Source organism: Ursus maritimus, unplaced genomic scaffold (assembly GCF_017311325.1).
Source record: "Ursus maritimus isolate PB19 unplaced genomic scaffold, ASM1731132v1 scaffold_20, whole genome shotgun sequence".
NCBI lineage: Eukaryota > Metazoa > Chordata > Mammalia > Carnivora > Ursidae > Ursus > Ursus maritimus.
Window position 1 is genome coordinate 43,000,799 of NW_024424453.1, and position 20,328 is coordinate 43,021,126.

At 34.7% G+C, this 20,328-nt stretch overlaps 1 protein-coding gene across 2 annotated transcripts in view; it reads left to right on the forward strand.

The window, feature by feature from the left end:
- The window catches only part of CMC1 (C-X9-C motif containing 1), a 94,401-nt gene that overhangs the window by 18,497 nt on the left and 55,576 nt on the right, over positions 1 to 20,328 (forward strand). The window contains exon 2 of one of the 2 annotated variants that reach the window (XM_008709467.2): positions 6,038 to 6,127. In XM_008709467.2, coding sequence (XP_008707689.1) covers positions 6,038 to 6,127 — 90 coding nt within the window. The remainder of the gene's footprint in view (positions 1 to 6,037; positions 6,128 to 20,328) is intronic. The other variant, XM_008709453.2, reaches the window with a different exon arrangement.

The window sequence follows — 20,328 nt, forward strand, 5'->3', positions numbered from 1 at the left end:
ATTTTGAAACAGAGACTCACAGGAATTTGCAAAAAAATACCATATAGAGTCCTACATGCCCTTCATACTGCTTCCCTCAGTGGTGGCTCTTGCATAACTGTAGTATAATATCAAAAGCAGGAAACTAAAGTTGGTTTAATGCTATTACCTATAGACTATAGATCTTTTCAGTTTTCACCAGGTTTTATATACATGCATATGTATGTGTATAGTTCTGTGCAATTTTATTCCATATTCCTGTTCTTAGAAGGAAAACATTCAGTGTTTTAAGTGTGGTATAGGATTTTTGAGCTATAGGATTTTTGCAGACACCCTGTAGGCTGAAGAAGTTCCTTTCTGTTCCTCGTTTATTGAAAGTTTTGTTTGTCTTTAACATATGGTATTTATTAAATGTTTTTTTCTGCTTCAATTGGTATGATCATATGGTTTTCTTTTTTTAGACTGTTAATATGATAGATCACATTGATTGATTTTCAAATAGTGAACCAACATTGTATCTTGGAGTAAACCCAACTTTGATGTGGTATATTTTTCTTTTTCTCTATTGCTGGATTCGATTAGCTAATATTTTGTTGAGAATTTTTGAGTCTATTCATGAGGAATATTGGTCTGTTTTTTTTTTTTTAATATTGCCTTTGCTTTTGATATCAGAGTAATGCTGGTCTTATAAAGTGTGCTGGGAAGAGACTATAGAATTGGTGCTATTCTATAAATATTTCATAGACTTTGTCAGTGAAGCCATCTGGGCCAGTTTTATTGATTTTTCTAAAACAACAACAAAAACACTTCAGTGTGATTATCTCATTTGTTTCCCTGTTGTCAGTTTTACTGATTTCCACTATTATTTTTATTTTTTTATTTGCTTGTTTTAGGTTCTTTTTGTCCTTTTTCTAATTTTGTCAGATGGAAGCATAGATTATTAGTTTGAGACTTTCTTCTTAAATGTGAACATTTATTGCTATAAATTTCCCTACAAGCACTGCTTTAGCTTTGTCTTAGAAATTTTACCAAGTTTTGTTTTTATTTTCATTTAGGTCATTGTATTCTTCTGCTCTTCTTGACACTTCTTCTTTGATCTATGAATTATTTAGAAGAGTGCTGTTTAATTTCCAAGTGTTAGGAGATTTTCCTGCTACTTTTTGTTCTTGGTATCTAGTTGATTCCATTATGGTCAGAGAAAATACTTTCAATTTGTTGATACTCCATTTGGTTTATCTAGTGTTTTAAAAAAAAAAAATTTAGTGGTAATCTGTATAAAGATTACACTGTATGTACGTAGTTTGATTACAGTCTCCCAGCATGAACATTTTATTTAAGTGGAATATAGATAGTCTTGCTATCCCCAAAGTTGCTTTACTGTGTCCCCTTTATGGGATAGTCATCCTTAATATTACCTCTATATACACTGAGAATGCTATGATTTTTGCTTCTGTCAAAAATAATATTTAAAACTCAAGAATGGTTTATTTACCTTTCTGTTGCCCTTTCTTCATTCCTGTTGTTCTGAGTTTCCTCTTGTTACCATATCCTTCCTGTTTGAATAACTTCCTCTAGCCATTCTTCAAAAATAGGTCTGCTGGCAAGAAATTACCTTAGCTTCCCTTCATCTGAATTGTCTTTATTTCATCTTCAATCCCAAAGAATGTTTGATGGATATAGAATTCTTGATTGACAGTTCTTTTCTTTAGTACTTGAAAATATGATGCACTTTCTTCTGGCATCTGTGGTTTCTTATGAGAAATCCTTTGTCTTCTGAATTTTTGTTCTCCTATATTTCTCTCTGATGCTTTGAAGATTTTTCTTTGCCTTTCATTTTCAGAAGTTTGATTATGTGTAATTAGGTGTGTGTTTCTTTGCATTTTTAACTGCTTTTCTTAAATTAATAAGTTTATGACTTTTGCCTCATTTGGAAAGGTTTCGGCCATTATTTCTTCAGATATTTTTTTGTCTCTGCATTCTTTTTCCTTTTTTTCTGAGACTCTGGTAAAATAAGTGATAGATTTCTTTTTTTTTTTTTTCTTTTTCTTTTTTTGGTCCAGTTCCCTCAGCCTTCATTGATTATTTTTTTTTTTAAAGATTTTATTTATTTGATAGAGAGACAGCCAGGATCACGCCCTGAGCTGAAGGCACATGCTTAACGACTGAGCCACCCAGGCGCCCCACCTTCACTGATTTTTTTTTTTTTAAGCTTTTTTTTTTTTTTTTAACTGATGTCATCCCCATTTGATTTTTGTATATTAATCTTATATCTGGAAACCTTGCTGAACTCACTTATTAGTTCTAGTAGCTTTTTTGTAGGTTCTGTTGGGTTTTCTAGACAGATGATCATATTACCTTTGTATAACTACAGTTTTATTTCTTCCTTGTCAATCCAGAAGCTTTTTTTTTCTCACTTTATTACACTGTCTAGAACATCAAGTATAATGTTAAATAGAAGTGGCAAAAGCAGACTTCTTTACCTTGTTCCCTCTCTTTGAGGGAAAACATTTGGTGTTTCACTAATAAATATGTTAGTGGGTTTTTTTCTGTAGCTGATGTTTATAGTGTTGAGGAAGTTTGCTTCTGTTCCTACTTTACTGGGAGATTTTATTAGGAATGGATGTTGGATTTTTGTCGGATGTATTTTCTGTGTCTGTTGTGATAACCATGTGTTTTTCCTTTTTTAGCTTTTTAATCTGATGAATTACATTTATCAGTTTTTGAATGTTAAGTACATCTTGCAATCCGGGGATAGACCTCACTTAGTCATGATGTATTATCCTTTTTTATATTATTGGACTTAATTTGCTAATCTTTCATTAAGAGTTTTGCATCTGTGTTGATGATGAGATATTGGATTGTAGTTTTCTTGTAATGTCTGGTTTTGGTATCAGGGTAATGCTGGCTGGCTTCAATTTTCTGTAAGTGTTTGTATGAAATTGATGTTATTTCTTTTTAAATGTTTGGTCCAGTTCACATGAGGCTATGTCTGGAATTATTTTTTGGGAGAAAGCTTTTAACTACAGATTTAATTTCTTTAATAGATACAGGGCTCTAGTGGTTATCTATCTGTGTCTTCTTGAGTTGGCTTTGGTTGTTTGTGCTGTCAGTTTTATTGGCCTACATTTAAAAATTATTTGAAAACACTATTATCACTTAAAAATGTGTGTCATTTCTAATGTTTGCAATATTTCTTTCTTCCTGGCTAGTGATTTATCAATTTTAATACTCTTTACAAAGAAACAGCTTTGGTTTCATTGCTTTTTCTGTTATTTTGTTTATTTTCTAGTTTGTTGATTTTGACTTTGATCTTTATTATTTATTTTCCTTTGTGTTTAATTTATTCTTTTTCTGGTTTCTCAGGATGGAAACTTACGTCATTGATTTAAGACCATCCTTCTTTCTCAATTTTAGGCTTTTAGTGCTACAGATTTTCCTCTCAGTACTGTTTTAACTATATCACACAAATTATGATATGTTTTATTTTCATTTTCATTTATTTCAAAATACCTTATTTTCCTTTTGATTTCTTCTTAGACCTGTGGGTTATTTAAAAGTGTGTTATTTAGTTTCCAAATATTTGGAGATTATCAAGACATCTTTCTGTTACTGATTTCTAACTTAATTACACTGGTGTCAGGGAACATACTTTGTATGATTTGAATTCTTTTAAATTTACTGAGATTTGCTTCATCGTCCAGACTCTGGTTTATCTTGGTTAATATTCAACTGTAATTAAGGGAAATATTCTGTAAGTCAAAGTAGTTGATGATATGGTTCAAGTAATTTACAATTTTAATATGTAAACTTAAATATGTTTTTCTAATATGTTTTGTATATTTCACATTTGTACATCATGGATTCATTTTTATTTTATCAGAGTGTATTCTTTATTACTTCTTATGGTGGGTTTGTTTTACAAAAAAGGTCACAACATTATTTTCCAGCCCTTATGCTCTTCTGTGATGTGGCCTTGCAAGAAAGAATGAAGACTTAATTCCCCTGCACTTGACTTTATCTTGTCCTTAGTGACTTGATCAATGTAGCATGGTAAGAGTGATGCTTTATGGCTTTTATGACAGGGTTAGGAAAGGCCAGACTGCTTTCACTTGGTTTTCTTGGAATGCTTGCTCTCTAGACATTCCTTCTTAGATTGCTCCCTCTCATGAGCTGCTGCACTGGGAGAAGCCAAGCCACATGGAGAAGCCATGTATGGGTGCTCTAGTTTACAGTCCTCACTGAGCCCATTCATCAGCCATTCCAGCCCAGCAGGCAAATACGCAAGTGAAGAAAGAAGTGATCTTTGAAGTAGATCCCCAGCCTCAGCTTTTGCAACTGCTGAAGTCAATGCCAGTCATTTGTCTCTTCCTAGAGGAGGCCCCAGATGCTGTGAGGCAGAGCAGGGTCAATTCTGCTTTACCTCTCTGAAGTTCTAGCCTGTTGGATCTCTATCCATAACAAAATGCTTGTTTTACACCACTAAGTTTGATTGATGGCTTGTTGCACAATAGGGGTCACTTTATTTCAGTAGGATTTGCAAGAGGTTTCAGTCCCTACATATCTGAAAATAGCTTTAACTACACTCTTAATTGGCTTTGATATCTTAATCCTTAATATCAAGTAATTCATTCTTGTCCATTGTCTTCATGTATCCAGGTCTTGCCAGTGAAACATGATGTAAATCTGATTCTCATTCCTCTGTGTGGGTAATGTTTTCTCCCTTTTGAAGCTTTTAGGATTTTTGACTTTCACATATTTCTTCCGAGCGCACGTAGGTGATCTATAATCCATTTCTGTCTGAGGACTCATGTCTTTTTATTTACCTCAGTATGTTTATTATACTTTAAAAATCTTTTTTTTTTTTTTTACTCTTTTAACTCTCCAAGATTTGGATATTTCTTGATTAATTACAGTTGGTTTCCCCCTTTCACTGTATTGTCTGTCAAATTTAGGTGATTCTTGGCTGTTTTGTTGTTGATTTTGTTTTCTTTTTGAGATGCCCTTTTACACTCTCTGCAAATACTCTCAGTTCATAGCTGCCTGTATCCAGAGGTGGTTGGGAATCACATAGTACCTGGAAATGTTTAGGGGTTCCTGGCCTTCCTAGGTGTCACCAGATACTGGGAAACTTCCTGATCCTTTGGGGATAATACATGTATTTACTTCTTTTACCCTTGGTCTAAAGGCAGCAGAAGAGATGACCCACTTGCTCCTACTGAGGGATTTCAACCAATAATGCTTTGGTTTCCTTCAGGGAAGTCTCTTCCCATTTTTGCCGCTTCAGTGCGTGGAGCAGCCCCCACTTTGGCATCAGTTTTTTCCTGGGGAAAAACTCTTGAGTATATGATTACCTCCTTTAATCTGATCTCATCTGTCTTTTGTCTTTCAAAGAGAGTCCCGATTATTTTGGTTTCTATGAGGACATCTACCCCATTTGGTTTTCAGGACTCGGCGAATTTAAGGAGCTGGTAGGACTCTGGAGTAGGTGCTCTGTCTACCATTTAATCTAATTGTGGTTGTTTTGTTTAAAATGCACAGAAGTCTCACGTGCTCTGTTTTTATATGCACCTGTACTTCTTTTTCTTCTGCCAGTTCTTGCTTTCTTAGGCTACTCTTATTACTAAGTTGAGAAACTATTCATGTGTCTCTTAATCTTGGATCTGTTCATCTATCCTTGAATCTCAGTATTGATAAAAATCCTTTTTGTGGATTATATTAAGGAGGAAAATTATAATGTTTTAGTTTATGACTTTAATTTTGGCAAGACTGCATGGACTATGTTATCAAATGAAAGTGTTGCAATACAGTTTGTAAAAATTTTTAGAAACATTTTGCTTGTGTCCCACATTTTTTTCTGTTGTATATAAAAAATACTTAGAATGATTTTTACTTACTAAAATAATCTCAATTTTATGAGGTTGTAAGAGTCAGTTTTTAGTATATTTGTATAGGCTTTCATTTTGAGTAAACCAGAGTGCTTATTTTTTCCCTAAACTGGTGATTTACGTGAGACTTCACTATATTAAAGAAAGATCTCTGTATTTATTTTTTTTTTCAGAGCAGCATCTCAGACATGTCGAAAAGGATGTTTTGATCCCTAAAATAATGAGAGAAAAAGCCCGAGAGAGATGTTCTGAACAAGTTCAAGGTAAGATTCAAATATTCATATAAAGAACAAATACATTTTTTATAATATGATCTGAATTTAATCCTTAGCCTCAGAGTCAAGTAGTCAATGAATTAATATGTATGAATTGCTTCTCACCCTTTCATGGAGATACCAGTATTTCAGCTTTCAGAACTTCCAGACGGTGTTCAATTCATTTACAATTTAAAAATATTCTCCCAAATTACTAGTAAAAAACATTTTTTCCCAGATGTACAGTTACATATATAGAGGAAAACTTGGTTATGAGTATTTTAGAGAAACAGATTATTCTGGTGATTTTGATAGGGAAAGAAGAAGCCTCAAATGTAACATGTACCTGTTTTTTCTTCATCACCTTATTCTTATATATTCTAAGACGAGTTTCTTTGGTGCCACTGTCTATTACTGAATTGTTAATGGAATCTCAGTAGTACTTACAGTTAGTCTTTTAATTTTTTTTTTATTTTTTACTTTTCTATATTTTATAGTTCTAAATGGAAGATATTTATGTAAATGCATGCTTTAGGCACCCACATATGCATATTTTCTTTAGAAAATGTTTCTTAACGTGAGATAATCCTGTATTCTGTAATCACCAGGTATGCTGGTGTCAATATTTAGTGAAAACATGTAAACTAAGCAGTGGAAGGTGAAAAATGAGGCCATATATGGAGAGTCATTAGAAAAGCAGAGGACAATATTACCGTAGAAATGTCTTTCTAAACAAATCTACCTCCTGAAATGGCCATCTAAAAGAAGTAGTAGTAAAATTTTTGCTGATACAGACTATTTTCCTGGCTCCCCTTCTTCCCCTTTCCCTGTAGTCGTCTTCCTTAAGGGACCTCAGTGATTCTTTGTGAGGACGATGGGCTGTAATTCCCATCAGCAAGTTTCTCTACAGGGGAGCCAGGCTGTGTCAACTGTAGTTTCAGGACCGTGTCCGTAATGTTTGGATGCTGGGAACATTTCTGTCCCTCTGATGCTATTCTCCTTCGAGAATGACCTTTGGAATCCATGGATTGAAGCAGTAAAAGAAGAATAATCCTTCAGAATGGACATTGTGTGATGGTCATTCCTGTTTCTTAGATGACTTATTATGACTTACTCCAGTTTCAGATCCATTCGTAAGATTTAAGGTAAATCCATCCATAAATAATGTTATCAATAATTACTTAGTATTATCCTATGATACTACTTTTGCTTTCACTGTGAATAAGTTGTTTAATCAGAGCACCTTCCTTCCACCCACACCCCTGGGTATCAGAAGAAACTAACCCATTGCCACCTGCAGACAGAGTTTGGTGGAACCCTGGAATTGGCAGGTGTCATGTTGATAGTCTCAAGAGATAATTTTCCACTTGCCTCAGAACTTAAAAAAAAAAAAAAAATGTCCTGACTCAGGTGAAGGAGGATGGAAACTAACAATGTGTGTGATGAAATTATAGGGCTCAATTTTCACTATCAGGAAAATTTACTTATTACTGATATATTAGTTCAAAGTTATAAATAGCTGTATTTATGCTGTTTTTAACACAATATTCTGCTATCTAGAATGAAAAAAGCTAGCTAACTCAATTATAGATTGAGTTTTTACTCACACGATTCAGATGGAAGTGCAGAATAATTGGGTTTGGGTTTCAGAACTGCCTTTGCTTGTAACCTAGACAGTGAAACTGTTTTTGGTTTTTTTAAGTGAAAGAAATAAGAGTATAACTTTAAAGTATTTATAAGTTTTTGTTGCACACCTATCTAATGAGTGGTACAGAAAAAAAAAATGTTTATTTTTTGCTTCTTTATCCAAAGTGGTTTAGGATGTTGACTTGGTTTGTTTTTTTTTTTAATATACTCAAAATCTTCTGAAGACTGAAAGCATCTTAAAATTTGAGATCTGCTTGCATTATTTCAATGCATTTGTCCCTATTAGAACATGTTATAACAATTGATTTTTGAATATTTGAATCTTTTATAGATAATCTAATATTGATTTTTTTTAAGGCCATATGGTCTAAAACAGTGTTATAGAATCTAAAATTGATTATTTTATAAAACAATACTCTTTAGTATTCTTCTTACTTAACCATGTGATTTAGTAAAGAGCATACATTGGTATTAAGCAGCAGAAAAGCTACATTTGAAGTGAATAAGATATAATTTAGAATCAGGACACTTCCCTTCTAGTTTATTTACTATTTATAGCCTTTGCTTTATTAAATAATTGTAGGATTTTATATAAAAGCATTATGTGTGCTCATTGTATAGTTCTTGGATAAAGATATAGGAATTTTAATAAGTGATCTGACTTTCTGCTAAATGCCTTAAACCTGATTATATAGGAAAGCTTTTCTGTTTGAATTTTTGCATGTCATTTCAACCCAGCTGATCATAAGAACTGGGTCAGACTGCCAGCAACTTAGGTTTGTGAAGGGAATGGAACAGCTTTTCCAGGGACAAAGAGAAATGAAATCACTTTCAATGAAAGAAAGATGCCTCATTATAGTCACCAACAGCAGTTATTGACAGCTACACTTCCTATTAACAAGGAGCATTTAACTAAGAGTTTGGCTGTTGGATCTTTGGACTTGATCTAATTTGCTAGCATTAATTAGTTTCTTTTGAGCACAGACACTTGGTGCTCACAGCTATAGATTTGGAGGGCTAATTAGGATAGAAAATTGAACAGAATGGGGTAAGGCATTAACCTTCAACCATTACCAGCTGGGACACTGATAAAGACCACAGAGTCCAAATGCTCCCTATTGATGTGAAGAGTACCCTAATGAATATCAGTTTCAGCCAGGTTGCTATATTCTTACTAGTTCTCTCTTCATTATAATTTTCAACCAGTTTCCACGATACCTTCATTATCTATATATACACTCTTGGTTTTTACTATACACTGATTTAGTCTGAGTTGCACATTTCGTCTTATGTTTAAACACAATTAAAATTTGTCTTAAGTAGTTGATAACATTTAGAATGTTTCATTGTCGTATGCCTTAGTGCTTCTAAAATTTAATTTTTATTTACAATTCATAATTCTTATTCGGCAGTGAATTTTTATAAAGTCACAGTAACTGTGATTTCAAATAATGAAAACTATAACCAGAAACAAGAAAATCTCAGCTTCTGGGTAACAAGTAAGCAGTGTTCGTATCAAACTGGTGTCAACTTGACAATCTAAAATATGCTTTTTGTGGGGTTTTTTTTTCAGTAGAAAAATAGTACTCATCACTTTTTCTTTGGAATTTAACTTTGATTTGATGAGAGCAGTGTTTGTATCAAACTGGTATCAACCTGACAATCTAAAATATGCTTTTTTGTGGGTTTTTTTTTTTCAGTAGAAAAATAGTACTCATCACTTTTTCTTTGGACTTTAACTTTGATTTGATGAGTAAAGGTGACTTGACTTAGAGTTTAGATACAGAATTGAGAATGCTGATCTTGTTATTATATATACTTAGATAAGATTATTAACTGTTGGTAGAGTATATATAACAGAAAAGCAAGTGATCAACTGATTTAGATAGAAAACTAAACTTTATAGTAGTCTTCTTTTTCCAGTGATATTGGCAGTGAATAGAGCCACTAAAATTACCAAAGTGTATTTTTAGATGTTAACACAATAAACATTGACTATGTTGGGAATGAAACTGAAGGAAAATTCTAGAATGTCATGTCTTTCTCCAGGTCTCCCATTTCCCAAAAGCCAAAGCAGAAATTGTCTTCCATCAAGTGTGATGGTGGAATCATTGCTTTTCTTTTTTCTGGGAGTTACCAACTTGTGGTGTTTTAGGAAGATGGTTTGATGAGCTCTGAAGGTTACTTTTTCTGTGACTTTTTCCATGTGTTTGACTCTTTGCTAATTTAATTTATATTTTCTATGTTAGTAATATTGTGTCATATATATTGTATGCTATATATAATTTGTCATATATACACTATATATAATATGCATATAAGTAAAGTATGCATTCTCGTGTTACAGTTTTTCTTCTGGAAATAGTCCATGAGAAGAAGAGTCACTGAATTGTTGTTTTGTAAAAATTCATTATATTTTGCTGCTTTTTTTGAATTGCATAGTTGGCATTTGATATAAAGCTTCCATATTGAATAATGAAGTTAGCTTTAAAAATAGTAACTTCTGTTTTTCTTGTTGCTATGACACATCAAGACCAAAGAAGTACTCTGTCATCGGAGATGGCCTGGAGCTCTCTTTAACCTAGATGTATCTACTGCTCACTAACTCTTTTCATCCTTTGGGCTTTCTTTTACCTTATTTTAATATTTCTTTTGTATCAGTGTCTTCTACTGCAGTCTTTTTGCTCTTTTGCCCAATAGGTGGGGTTAGTTCTAAAGGAATTCTACAAAAGCATAGGGAGGCACGGCTTGTTCATTTCTTTGAGACCTCGCCGAGCTGTAGTTAACATAAAATGCCTGTCTTCTTCTGTCAGTCACATGCAATTAATTATGTTGCATTTTATAAATTCCAAAGATAATATGAACTGACAGCAAAAAAATAAGAATGCTTTGGATATTCTTTGGGATGTTTACAGGCAGAAAACTATCAAAACTTTATTAAGACAAATTGGAGCACCGCAGACTGCAGATGGTCAAGGAAATCAGTCTTTTATCCAACTGTGTTACTTGAACCTGCCAAAAACTTTTCCTTTGTTGTTCAAACGGTGCTATTACCACCACATATATTTTTGCCATTTAATAGTTCACCAATGTTAACTAACACTGAAGTGGAGATAGCTAATTTGGATATATTAGGACGGTCAAATATGTAAAATCACCAAATATGATGCATATCTGTTATTTATAAGAGGTGCTATTATCACCACATATATTTTTGCCATTTAACTGTTCACCAATTAACTAACACTGAAGTGGAGATAGCTAATTTGGATATATTAGGACGGTCAAATATGTAAAATCACCAAATATGATGCATATCTGTTATGTATAAGAGTATGTTATGTACTCTAAGAAATATAAAGAGGTAGAAGGCGCAGTTCCTCTTCTTTCCTCCTGCACTGGACTCATCATGTCTTCATACTCATGGCTAAAATTTATTACAGCCGAAGGGAAAAGGCACATGAGATGAAGTTCGGAGGAAACCAGGCGCAAGCTTCCAAGAGCCCTCTCCCAGTAGAGTCACTGAGGATGTGCTTAATTCCTCCAGTGTTGAATTGTGACAGCACGTGTGAAATGTTGTGTACTAGGGAAACTCATTAGAGACTTATTCCGCAGAGTTTTTATTAGGAGTTGGTCACATGGGCATCCTTTGGTTAGCATTACCAAAATTTCAGACTCCCAGAAGGAAAGCAGGTGTTCAGCATAAACCATATGGTTTGCACAAACAGTTTAGACACAGTGAGCCACTCTTAGCAATTAGGGAATGGTGGGAACACTCCCAAAATCCAAGTTGTCAGACGCCAGCTACAGGCCAACCTTGCAAACAGGATTTTCTAAAGATAGCAGCATCAGGCCTGCCACGTTCCCCCCTTTCTGCACATGGACATAATACAAGTTAATTGCTAATAAGTACTTGTGTATGCCTATCAGGCCTGATGTCATGACATTATGAGTAATAGATCTATATCTGACAAATACAGCTGAATTATTTTTAAAACAACTGAGCAAAGTATATGGTGGTCATTACTTATTGATATAGTGGCCCTCAGTTATGTTTGTTAATTCATACCTGTATTGTAGGACTTAATGGCTTATTATGATTGTCTTATGTCTGAATAATGGGGCAATTTTGTAATTATATTTGTACATAAGTAGTCTTGAATAAATTGGCTAGTATTCGTCTCACAGAGAGAGGTGAAGGCTTTTTTAGCTTTAGAAGTTAAGTTAAATCTTTAAATGCTTAATCTTTAAATGACTAAATTAACAGAGAGTTTTGTCAGGGCAGATGAATTTAATATCTCAAACAATAATTTATGCAGCTTATTTTTGAAGATGTAAACGTGAAAAGTCTACATTTGAACACAAAAGCAAAGAATTACGTGACTTTGAAACTTAGGAATATTGTTAAGATGAACAAATATTATTAATATAAAATATGAGCTGACTGTTCTCTGATTACTTCATTAACAAGTTTTTATTATATTCTTTTCTTAGGCCTCTCCTTCCAATGATTTTGCTATAATAGTTTTAAATTCTTTTAAGAGAAATTAATCCAAAATTAAATAATGGTCTTTAAACGGTACCATCCCTTATTTATAAGATCTATGTACAAAATCACGTTTCACTTAAGCTAACTGATGATCCTTGAGTTGTAATTGACATTCTTTCCAGATAATCAAAGCAGATGACTGGTTAACTTTGTGCAAATACAAATAATTGTATTTTGACTGAAATACATTCTTAGAGGAATCTTGTCTGTTGAAAAGATGAAAAAAGGGGGAAATCTGGTTTGTACAAAACTCTGGAGTGCATTTAGATTTAGAACCATTTCAAAAATAATTCCATACACACACACACACACACACACACACACACATATGATTTTATTTATTTATCTGACAGAGAGAGATAGCATAAGCAGGGGGAGCTGAAGAGGGAGAAGCAGACTCCCTGCTGAGCAGAGAGCCCGAGGTGGGGCTTGATCCTCGAACCCTGGGATCATGACCTGAGCTGAAGGCAGACGCTTAACCAACTGAGCCACCCAGGTGCCCCTGAAGACATTTTTTTTTTTTAAGATTTTACTTATTTATTTGACAGAGAGACACAGCCAGTGAGAGAGGGAGCACAAGCAGGGGGAGTGGGAGAGGAATAAGCAGGATCCCAGTGGAGGAGCCCGACGTGGGGCTTGATTCCAGGACCCTGGGATCATGCCCTGAGCCAAAGGCAGATGCTTAATGACTGAGCCATTCAGGCGCCCTGAAGACATATTTTTAAAAGGAAAAACAGAATTTTCAGGTTCCCTTAAGCACTTGAATGAAACTTTAGGGTTATATGGAACATAGTCATTCAGAAATGTTTACTGAGTATTTCCTAGCCACTGTTACATGAACAGTGAATGAAACAAAAATTCTTACCATTATGGACCTTTCATTTCAATGGAGGAGGGAGATAAATATTATAGGCTATTATAAGTAAATTTAAATGATTGGAGAAAATGTTGAGGGAGGGCCATGGGGAGTGCTAAGATGGCACTGCAGCTCTTTCCCTCCTTCCTTCCTCTTTTCTCCCTCCCTCCCTCCCTCCTTCCCTTCCTCCTTCTCTCCCTTCCTTTCTCTAAGATTTTATTTAATTGGAGAGAGAGAGATAGAGAAAGAGTGCATGCAGGGTGAGGGGCAGAGGGAGAGACTCTCCGGCAGACTCTGTACTGAGCACAGAGCTCATTGTGGGACTCAATCCCATGACCCTGAGATCATGACCTGAGCCAAAGCCAAGAGTTGGACCCTTAACTGACTGAGCCACCCAGGTGCCCCAGGGCTCCAGTTTCTAATAGGTGGTCAATGTAGTTTTCCCTAAGAAAGTGACATTTGGACAAAATTCGTGAATGAAGGCATGAGATGTGCAGCTGTCTCTGGGAAGAGTGATGTAAACAGTATTTGCAGGCCTTGAAGCGCTAGACGAAGCTGGCCTGTTTGAGGAACACCAAAAAGGTCACCGTGGCAAGGTAGAATGAGTGAGAAGAGTGAACAGTGAAGGGTGCAGCAGAGTGATTGGGGGCAGAATCATTTTGGGTCTTACAGGTACTGAGGACTTGTAGGTACTAAGGAGAGAAATGGAAAGACACTGATGGCTTAGAGCAGTGGAAAGAGACCGGGTCTGGCGTACTGTTCAGTAGCATCACCCTACTGTTGCGCTTAGTGTAAATGCATTAGGGGCAAGGGGAGAGTCAGGGACACCAGTTTAAGGACGTGATGGTGGATTAAAAGGGTGGCAGCAACGGAGATGATGAGGATGAGCACGTTCTGAAGGTAAAGGCAACAGGAAAGAGAGAACTTCCTATTCTCCTAAACAAGTAAAAGAATGGGACTGTAGTGACCAGAGGTGAGGAAGAAGGTATGTGGAGAAGTATTATTATCTCAGTGTCGTTTTTGGTGATTGATGGATTAAGAGTTTAGTTTTGGACGTGTTAACTCTGAGGTGTCTAGTAGACATCAAAGTTTGAAACCACCATATTAAACAGTAGTAAAAATTATTTTAAGGGAATCAGGGAATAGGATATTTATGCAACTGCAGTAGTTCTGGTATCAAAAACTGACATTTTTATTTCTTGGTTTTCTTTAAGATTCCACATAGACCGTTTCCCTTCCAGAGCAAATCATAACTACGCTGATTTGGTAATTTAACAAACTATACCTCAGTACTCACAGGGAAAATAATGGTGCCAAGTACAGAGGGGAATGTGAGGATATGGTCTCATACCACAATAAAGAGATTAAATTACCTATTCGGTATCGTGTGACTGGTGAAGATATCCCAGTTGATATTAGAATCCGGGTATCTTAATTCCTAGCTTAGTGCTCTTCTGTTAACATACCATTGAACCATGTCAGAGATAGCAAATATATTTTATGCCGACTTTAATCAGTTGGAAGTAGCTGCCTAGCATTCTACCAAGGGGGTCAATCAAAAACAGTGTCATTAGATCAGTTAGCTGTGTCTGCCATGGATGGTAGATTTGGTAAGTGATGATATGCTTTGCCTAGTATTTGTTTTTTCTTGCCTGTGTGCTAGTTTATTTTTAGTTACTACTTTTCTGTTGCTGAATGGTGTGTGCTATGATCATTTATCCCAGACTTCACCAAGATGGAAAAGTTATTTTCTTCCTGTAGCTTAAGCAATTTTGAATTTTTACTTCATTTTCTGGGAACATTTCTGATATTTCTTATGGCACTCTTTGGAGCCATAGCCCTACCTACACAAATTACAGACCGTTTACTTGTTAAAAATGCAGTCATACTCATATAGCATAATAATTTGATTTATGCATTGAACTTGGATGTTTTCTTTATTTTTATAATTAGTAGGTAATAATATCTACTTCTTTGATGTTTATTTTTTACTAGAATTGAAATTCTTTTTGATTTTCGTTACCCTGTATCTTCTTAATGAAAGATATCACTCAATGAAATATTTGGTAAGTAATAGTTGAGTCTGTGAAGGATCATTAACAAATGTGAACATGTTCATTCACTAAGTAAAAGGGCAGATACATGGTATAGTTCTAACACCATTACAAATATATATTGAGAAAAGTAAATATATCCAAAATTTAATAAGTATCTGAAACATGAGAAGAAGGTGGATCATAGGTTCTTTTTCTCTGTGTAGTTTAGTTTTGGACGTGTTAACTCTGAGGTGTCTAGTAGACATCAAAGTTTGAAACCACCATATTAAACAGTAGTAAAAATTATTTTAAAGGGAATCAGGGAGTAGGATATTTATGCAACTGCAGTAGTTCTGGTACCAAAAACTGACAATTTTTATTTCTTGGTTTTCTTTAAGATTCCACATAGACCGTTTCCCTTCCAGAGCAAATCATAACTACGCTGATTTGGTAATTTAACAAACTATACCTCAGTACTCACAGGGAAAATAATGGTGCCAAGTACAGAGGGGAATGTGAGGATATGGTCTCATACCACAATAAAGAGATTAAATTACCTATTCGGTATCGTGTGACTGGTGAAGATATCCCAGTTGATATTAGAATCCGGGTATCTTAATTCCTAGCTTAGTGCTCTTCTGTTAACATACCATTGAACCATGTCAGAGATAGCAAATATATTTTATGCCGACTTTAATCAGTTGGAAGTAGCTGCCTAGCATTCTACCAAGGGGGTCAATCAAAAACAGTGTCATTAGATCAGTTAGCTGTGTCTGCCATGGGTGGTAGATTTGGTAAGTGATGATATGCTTTGCCTAGTATTTGTTTTTTCTTGCCTGTGTGCTAGTTTATTTTTAGTTACTACTTTTCTGTTGCTGGATGGTGTGCATTTATCCCAGACTTCACCAAGATGGAAAAGTTATTTTCTTCCTGTAGCTTAAGCAATTTTGAATTTTTACTTCATTTTCTGGGAACATTTCTGATATTTCTTATGGCACTCTTTGGAGCCATAGCCCTACCCACACAAATTACAGACCGTTTACTTGTTAAAAATGCAATCATACTCATATAGCATAATAATTTGATTTATGCATTGAACTTGGATGTTTTCTTTATTTTTATAATTAGTAGGTAATAATATCTACTTCTTTGATGTTTATTTTTTACTAGAATTGAAATTCTTTTTGATTTTCGTTACCCCATATCTTCTTAATGAAAGATATCACTCAAATATTTGGTAACTAATAGTTGAGTCTGTGAAGGATCATTAACAAATGTGAACATGTTCATTCACTAAGTAAAAGGGCAGATACATGGTATAGTTCTCTAACACCATTACAAATATATATTGAGAAAAGTAAATATATCCAAAATTTAATAAGTATCTGAAACATGAGAAGAAGGTGGATCATAGGTTCTTTTTCTCTGTGTAGCTTTTTCATATTCACATTACTTTAAACTTTTTTATATCCTACATGCACAAGTTATAAATGTATAGCTTGATGAATTATGACGGAGTAAACATATGTGTAACCACTGTTGAAGTCAAGAAATAGAAATTACCAGAAGCCACCCTTCTTTCTTTCAGTCTTCTCCCAATCACTGTCCTTTTCCTGCTCTGCCACAGTAACTACCATTTTGTCTGAGAACTGCATAGATTACTTCGCCTGTGTTTTAATTTAAATGGAACCATACGGTATGTGATCTTTTGTGCCTGGCTTCTTTTACTCAGCACTGTATTTGTTAGATTCACCCATGTTTTTGCATGTGGTGAGATTTCCTTCAGTTTCATTGCTATATAGCGCCATTATATGAATGTGCTTAAATTTATAGCATAGAAATGGGATTGCTGGGTCGTACACTGTATATGACTTCGATTACAGCAGTTAATGTTAAACAGACTTCCAAATGACTGGATGTATACCTGATTTTTAAAAAAAACAGCTTTAAAAGGGTATTGGAGGAAGAAGGATGATAGGTGATTTTTATTTTCATAGAATAGATTTTTAAAAATTTCTCATGATGAACATGTATTTTTTTTTAAAGATTTTATTTATTCATTTGACAGAGAGAGAGACAGCCAGCGAGAGAGGGAGCACAAGCAGGGGGAGTGGGAGAGGAAGAAGCAGGCTCATAGCAGAGGAGCCTGATGTGGGGCTCAGGATGATAGGTGATTTTTATTTTCATGGAATAGATTTTTAAAAATTTCCCATGATGAACATGTATTTTTTTAAAGAATCAAATGTTATATTTCATAATATAAAACTGTAAATTTAAAAAATAAAACTTTTTGTATGTCATATACTACAAACATAATAGAAAGATCACAAATAAGGAAAATATGTTTGTAACATATGTGAGAAAGGTTTGCTATTCTTAATTTATAAAGACTTACCAGTAAGCAATCGGTGAATATCCAACTTAAAAAAGGAGCAAAGGACGCAAAGTTTCTTTTTGACAAATCACGTATTATTAAACATGAACAATACTTGCCCGCACTTTCAGTGGATGACTTGCAAACCATACCTACAGTATATATGTAACCTGCAAACTTGATATGACTTCAAAGTTTATAATGGAGAAGTTCAGCTTCTGGCGTGGCCTGATAGCTCTTATTGTACATGTCTCTCTGCAGAAAACAACTATAAACTATGAACAAAATACAAAAATAACAACATGAAGGCAGTTGAGTGTAGACAAAAGCAGTTGGAAATCAGAGGGGAGTCACACTGAAGGAAGGGAATAGTACTGGGTGAGTCTCCGTCTTGTAAGGTGGCTGCAACTCTGACCACACCAGCAAACAAACAGACAAAAAACCCTTTAGTCTTACTGGAACGAAGGACCAAAAACAGGGTTTAGTGTAACTATGTAGAAAACTTTGTATTTATGTATGATGGTGTAAGAGGAGGGAAAGAGCATAAATCCCAACAAGTTGAGAGCTAGAGAAGGTGAGCCTCATATTGTGTATAAACTCTGTCTGTGTCTCTGGCCCAGTCCTAAACTACATCTGGAGCAAATTCCAAGCCACTCAGTTAAGCCACTCAGTCTCCAAACTTTGAGCTGCTACCCACTATACATTGTAAGGGAGATAGGGTCCCAGAGTTTGAGACCAGCAAATAAAAGTGACTACTTAAGTGAAAAGGAAAAAAAAAAATTCTTCAGAAAAGCCAAAGAATCCAAACATGTTACATGATCCTGATCACATGATAGAATGCCAGATTTTTCCATGTGCACAGAAGCAGGAAAACATCCATTTTCAGAAGAAATCAACAGAGACTAATTTCAAGATAAGTAAGAGGTTGGAATTAGAGAAGAATGTTAAATCAGCTGTTGTAATTGGTTAAGAATGTAAAGGAAAATATACTTGCAGTGAATAAAAAGACTGTAAATCTTAACAGAGTTCAAAATAATAAAGACCCAGATCAAAATTCTAGAACTAAAAAATACAGGATCTGATATGAGAACTTCAGAATGGAAATGGCAGGAGTTATGAATCTAAAGATAGATCAGTTGAAATATCCATTCTAAGGAACAGAAGGAAAAAGTGATTAAAAAGATGAACAGAATCTCAGTGATCTGTGGAACATTAAGGACAACCTTCATATGATTGGAATTGCATACTTAGCATAATAGCTATAGTTAAAACACTGAAAATATTCACTAACCACATACCTGCCCACAATGACCCAGCAGCTCTACCCAGGAGAAACAAATAATTTCAACATAAGTTTCATTTCTGTTTAATAATACTTACGGTAGATTTTTTATAAGAGCCAAAAATGGAAAATAACCCAAGTATTTCTCAAAAGGAAAAGGGATAGCCTAATTGTGGTGTATTCGTACAATGGAATACTCTTCAGCAATAAAGTTAAATAACTACTGTTATACATTACAGCACAGATGAATCTCAAAAATATAAAAGAAATATAAAAGTACATACTTTAAAAATCTATGTTCTAAAATAGGCTAAACTAATCCAAATGGTGGTTGCACCATTAGTGTGGGAGCGGGACTAATTGGAAAGAAACTTTCCACTTAAAGAAACTTACTGGAGTGATTTTTAATGTTCTGTGTTTTGTTGGTTTGTGATGCAGAGGTGTGTATACTTTGTTTCATGGAGTGCTATACTCAAGATTTATTTCGTTGTATGTAACTGTTCTCTAATAAGGAAAAAGTAAACAAGTATAGAATTCTAATCACGTCCACGATAAAGTATTTGTGGGTAAGAAAACATGTATAATGTATAACATTGATGAGGCTTTGGAGAAGCTGGTATTTACACTGCTGGCTAGAGATACAGATCAGCACAATGTCATGAAAGGGGTTTATGAGTATTTTCTTTTTTTAAATTTTAATCCCAATTAACATACATTGTTGCATTCATTTTAGGTGTACAGTACAGCTGAGTACAGTCCATATATCACCCAGTGCTCATCATACAAGGGCACTTCTGAATCTCCATCACCTATTTAACCTATCCCTGCATTCACCTCCCCTCTGGTAACCATCAGTTTGTTCTCTGTAGTTAAGAGTCTGTTTCTTGGTTTGTCTATTTACCCTTTGCCCATTTGTTTTGTTTTTTAAATTCCACATATGAGTGAGATCATACAGTATTTATCTTTCTCTGATAGACTGATTTCACTTAGTGTAATATTCTCCAGCTCCATCCATGTTGTTGCAAATGACAATTTTTCATTTTTTTAATGACTGAATGATATTCCATTAAATGTATATATTCCATCTTCTTTATCAATTCATCAGTCCATGGACACTTGGGCTGCTTCTGTAGTTTGACTATTGTAAATAATGCTGCAATAAACATAGGGGTGCACGTATCTCTTTGAATTATTTTTGTATTCTTTGGGTAAATACCCAATAGTGTAATTGCTGGATCATGAAGTAGTGTTATTTTTAACTTTTCGAGGTTTTCCACAGCGGCTGTACCAGTTTACATTCCTATTGACAGTACATAAGTGTTCCTTTTTCTCTACCTCCTCAGCAACACCTGTTGTTTTCTCATGTTTTTGATTTTAGCTGTTCTGACAGGTGTGAGGTGGTATCTCATTGTAGTTTTGATTTGAATTTCCCTGATGGTAAGGGATGATGAGTATCTTTTTGTCTG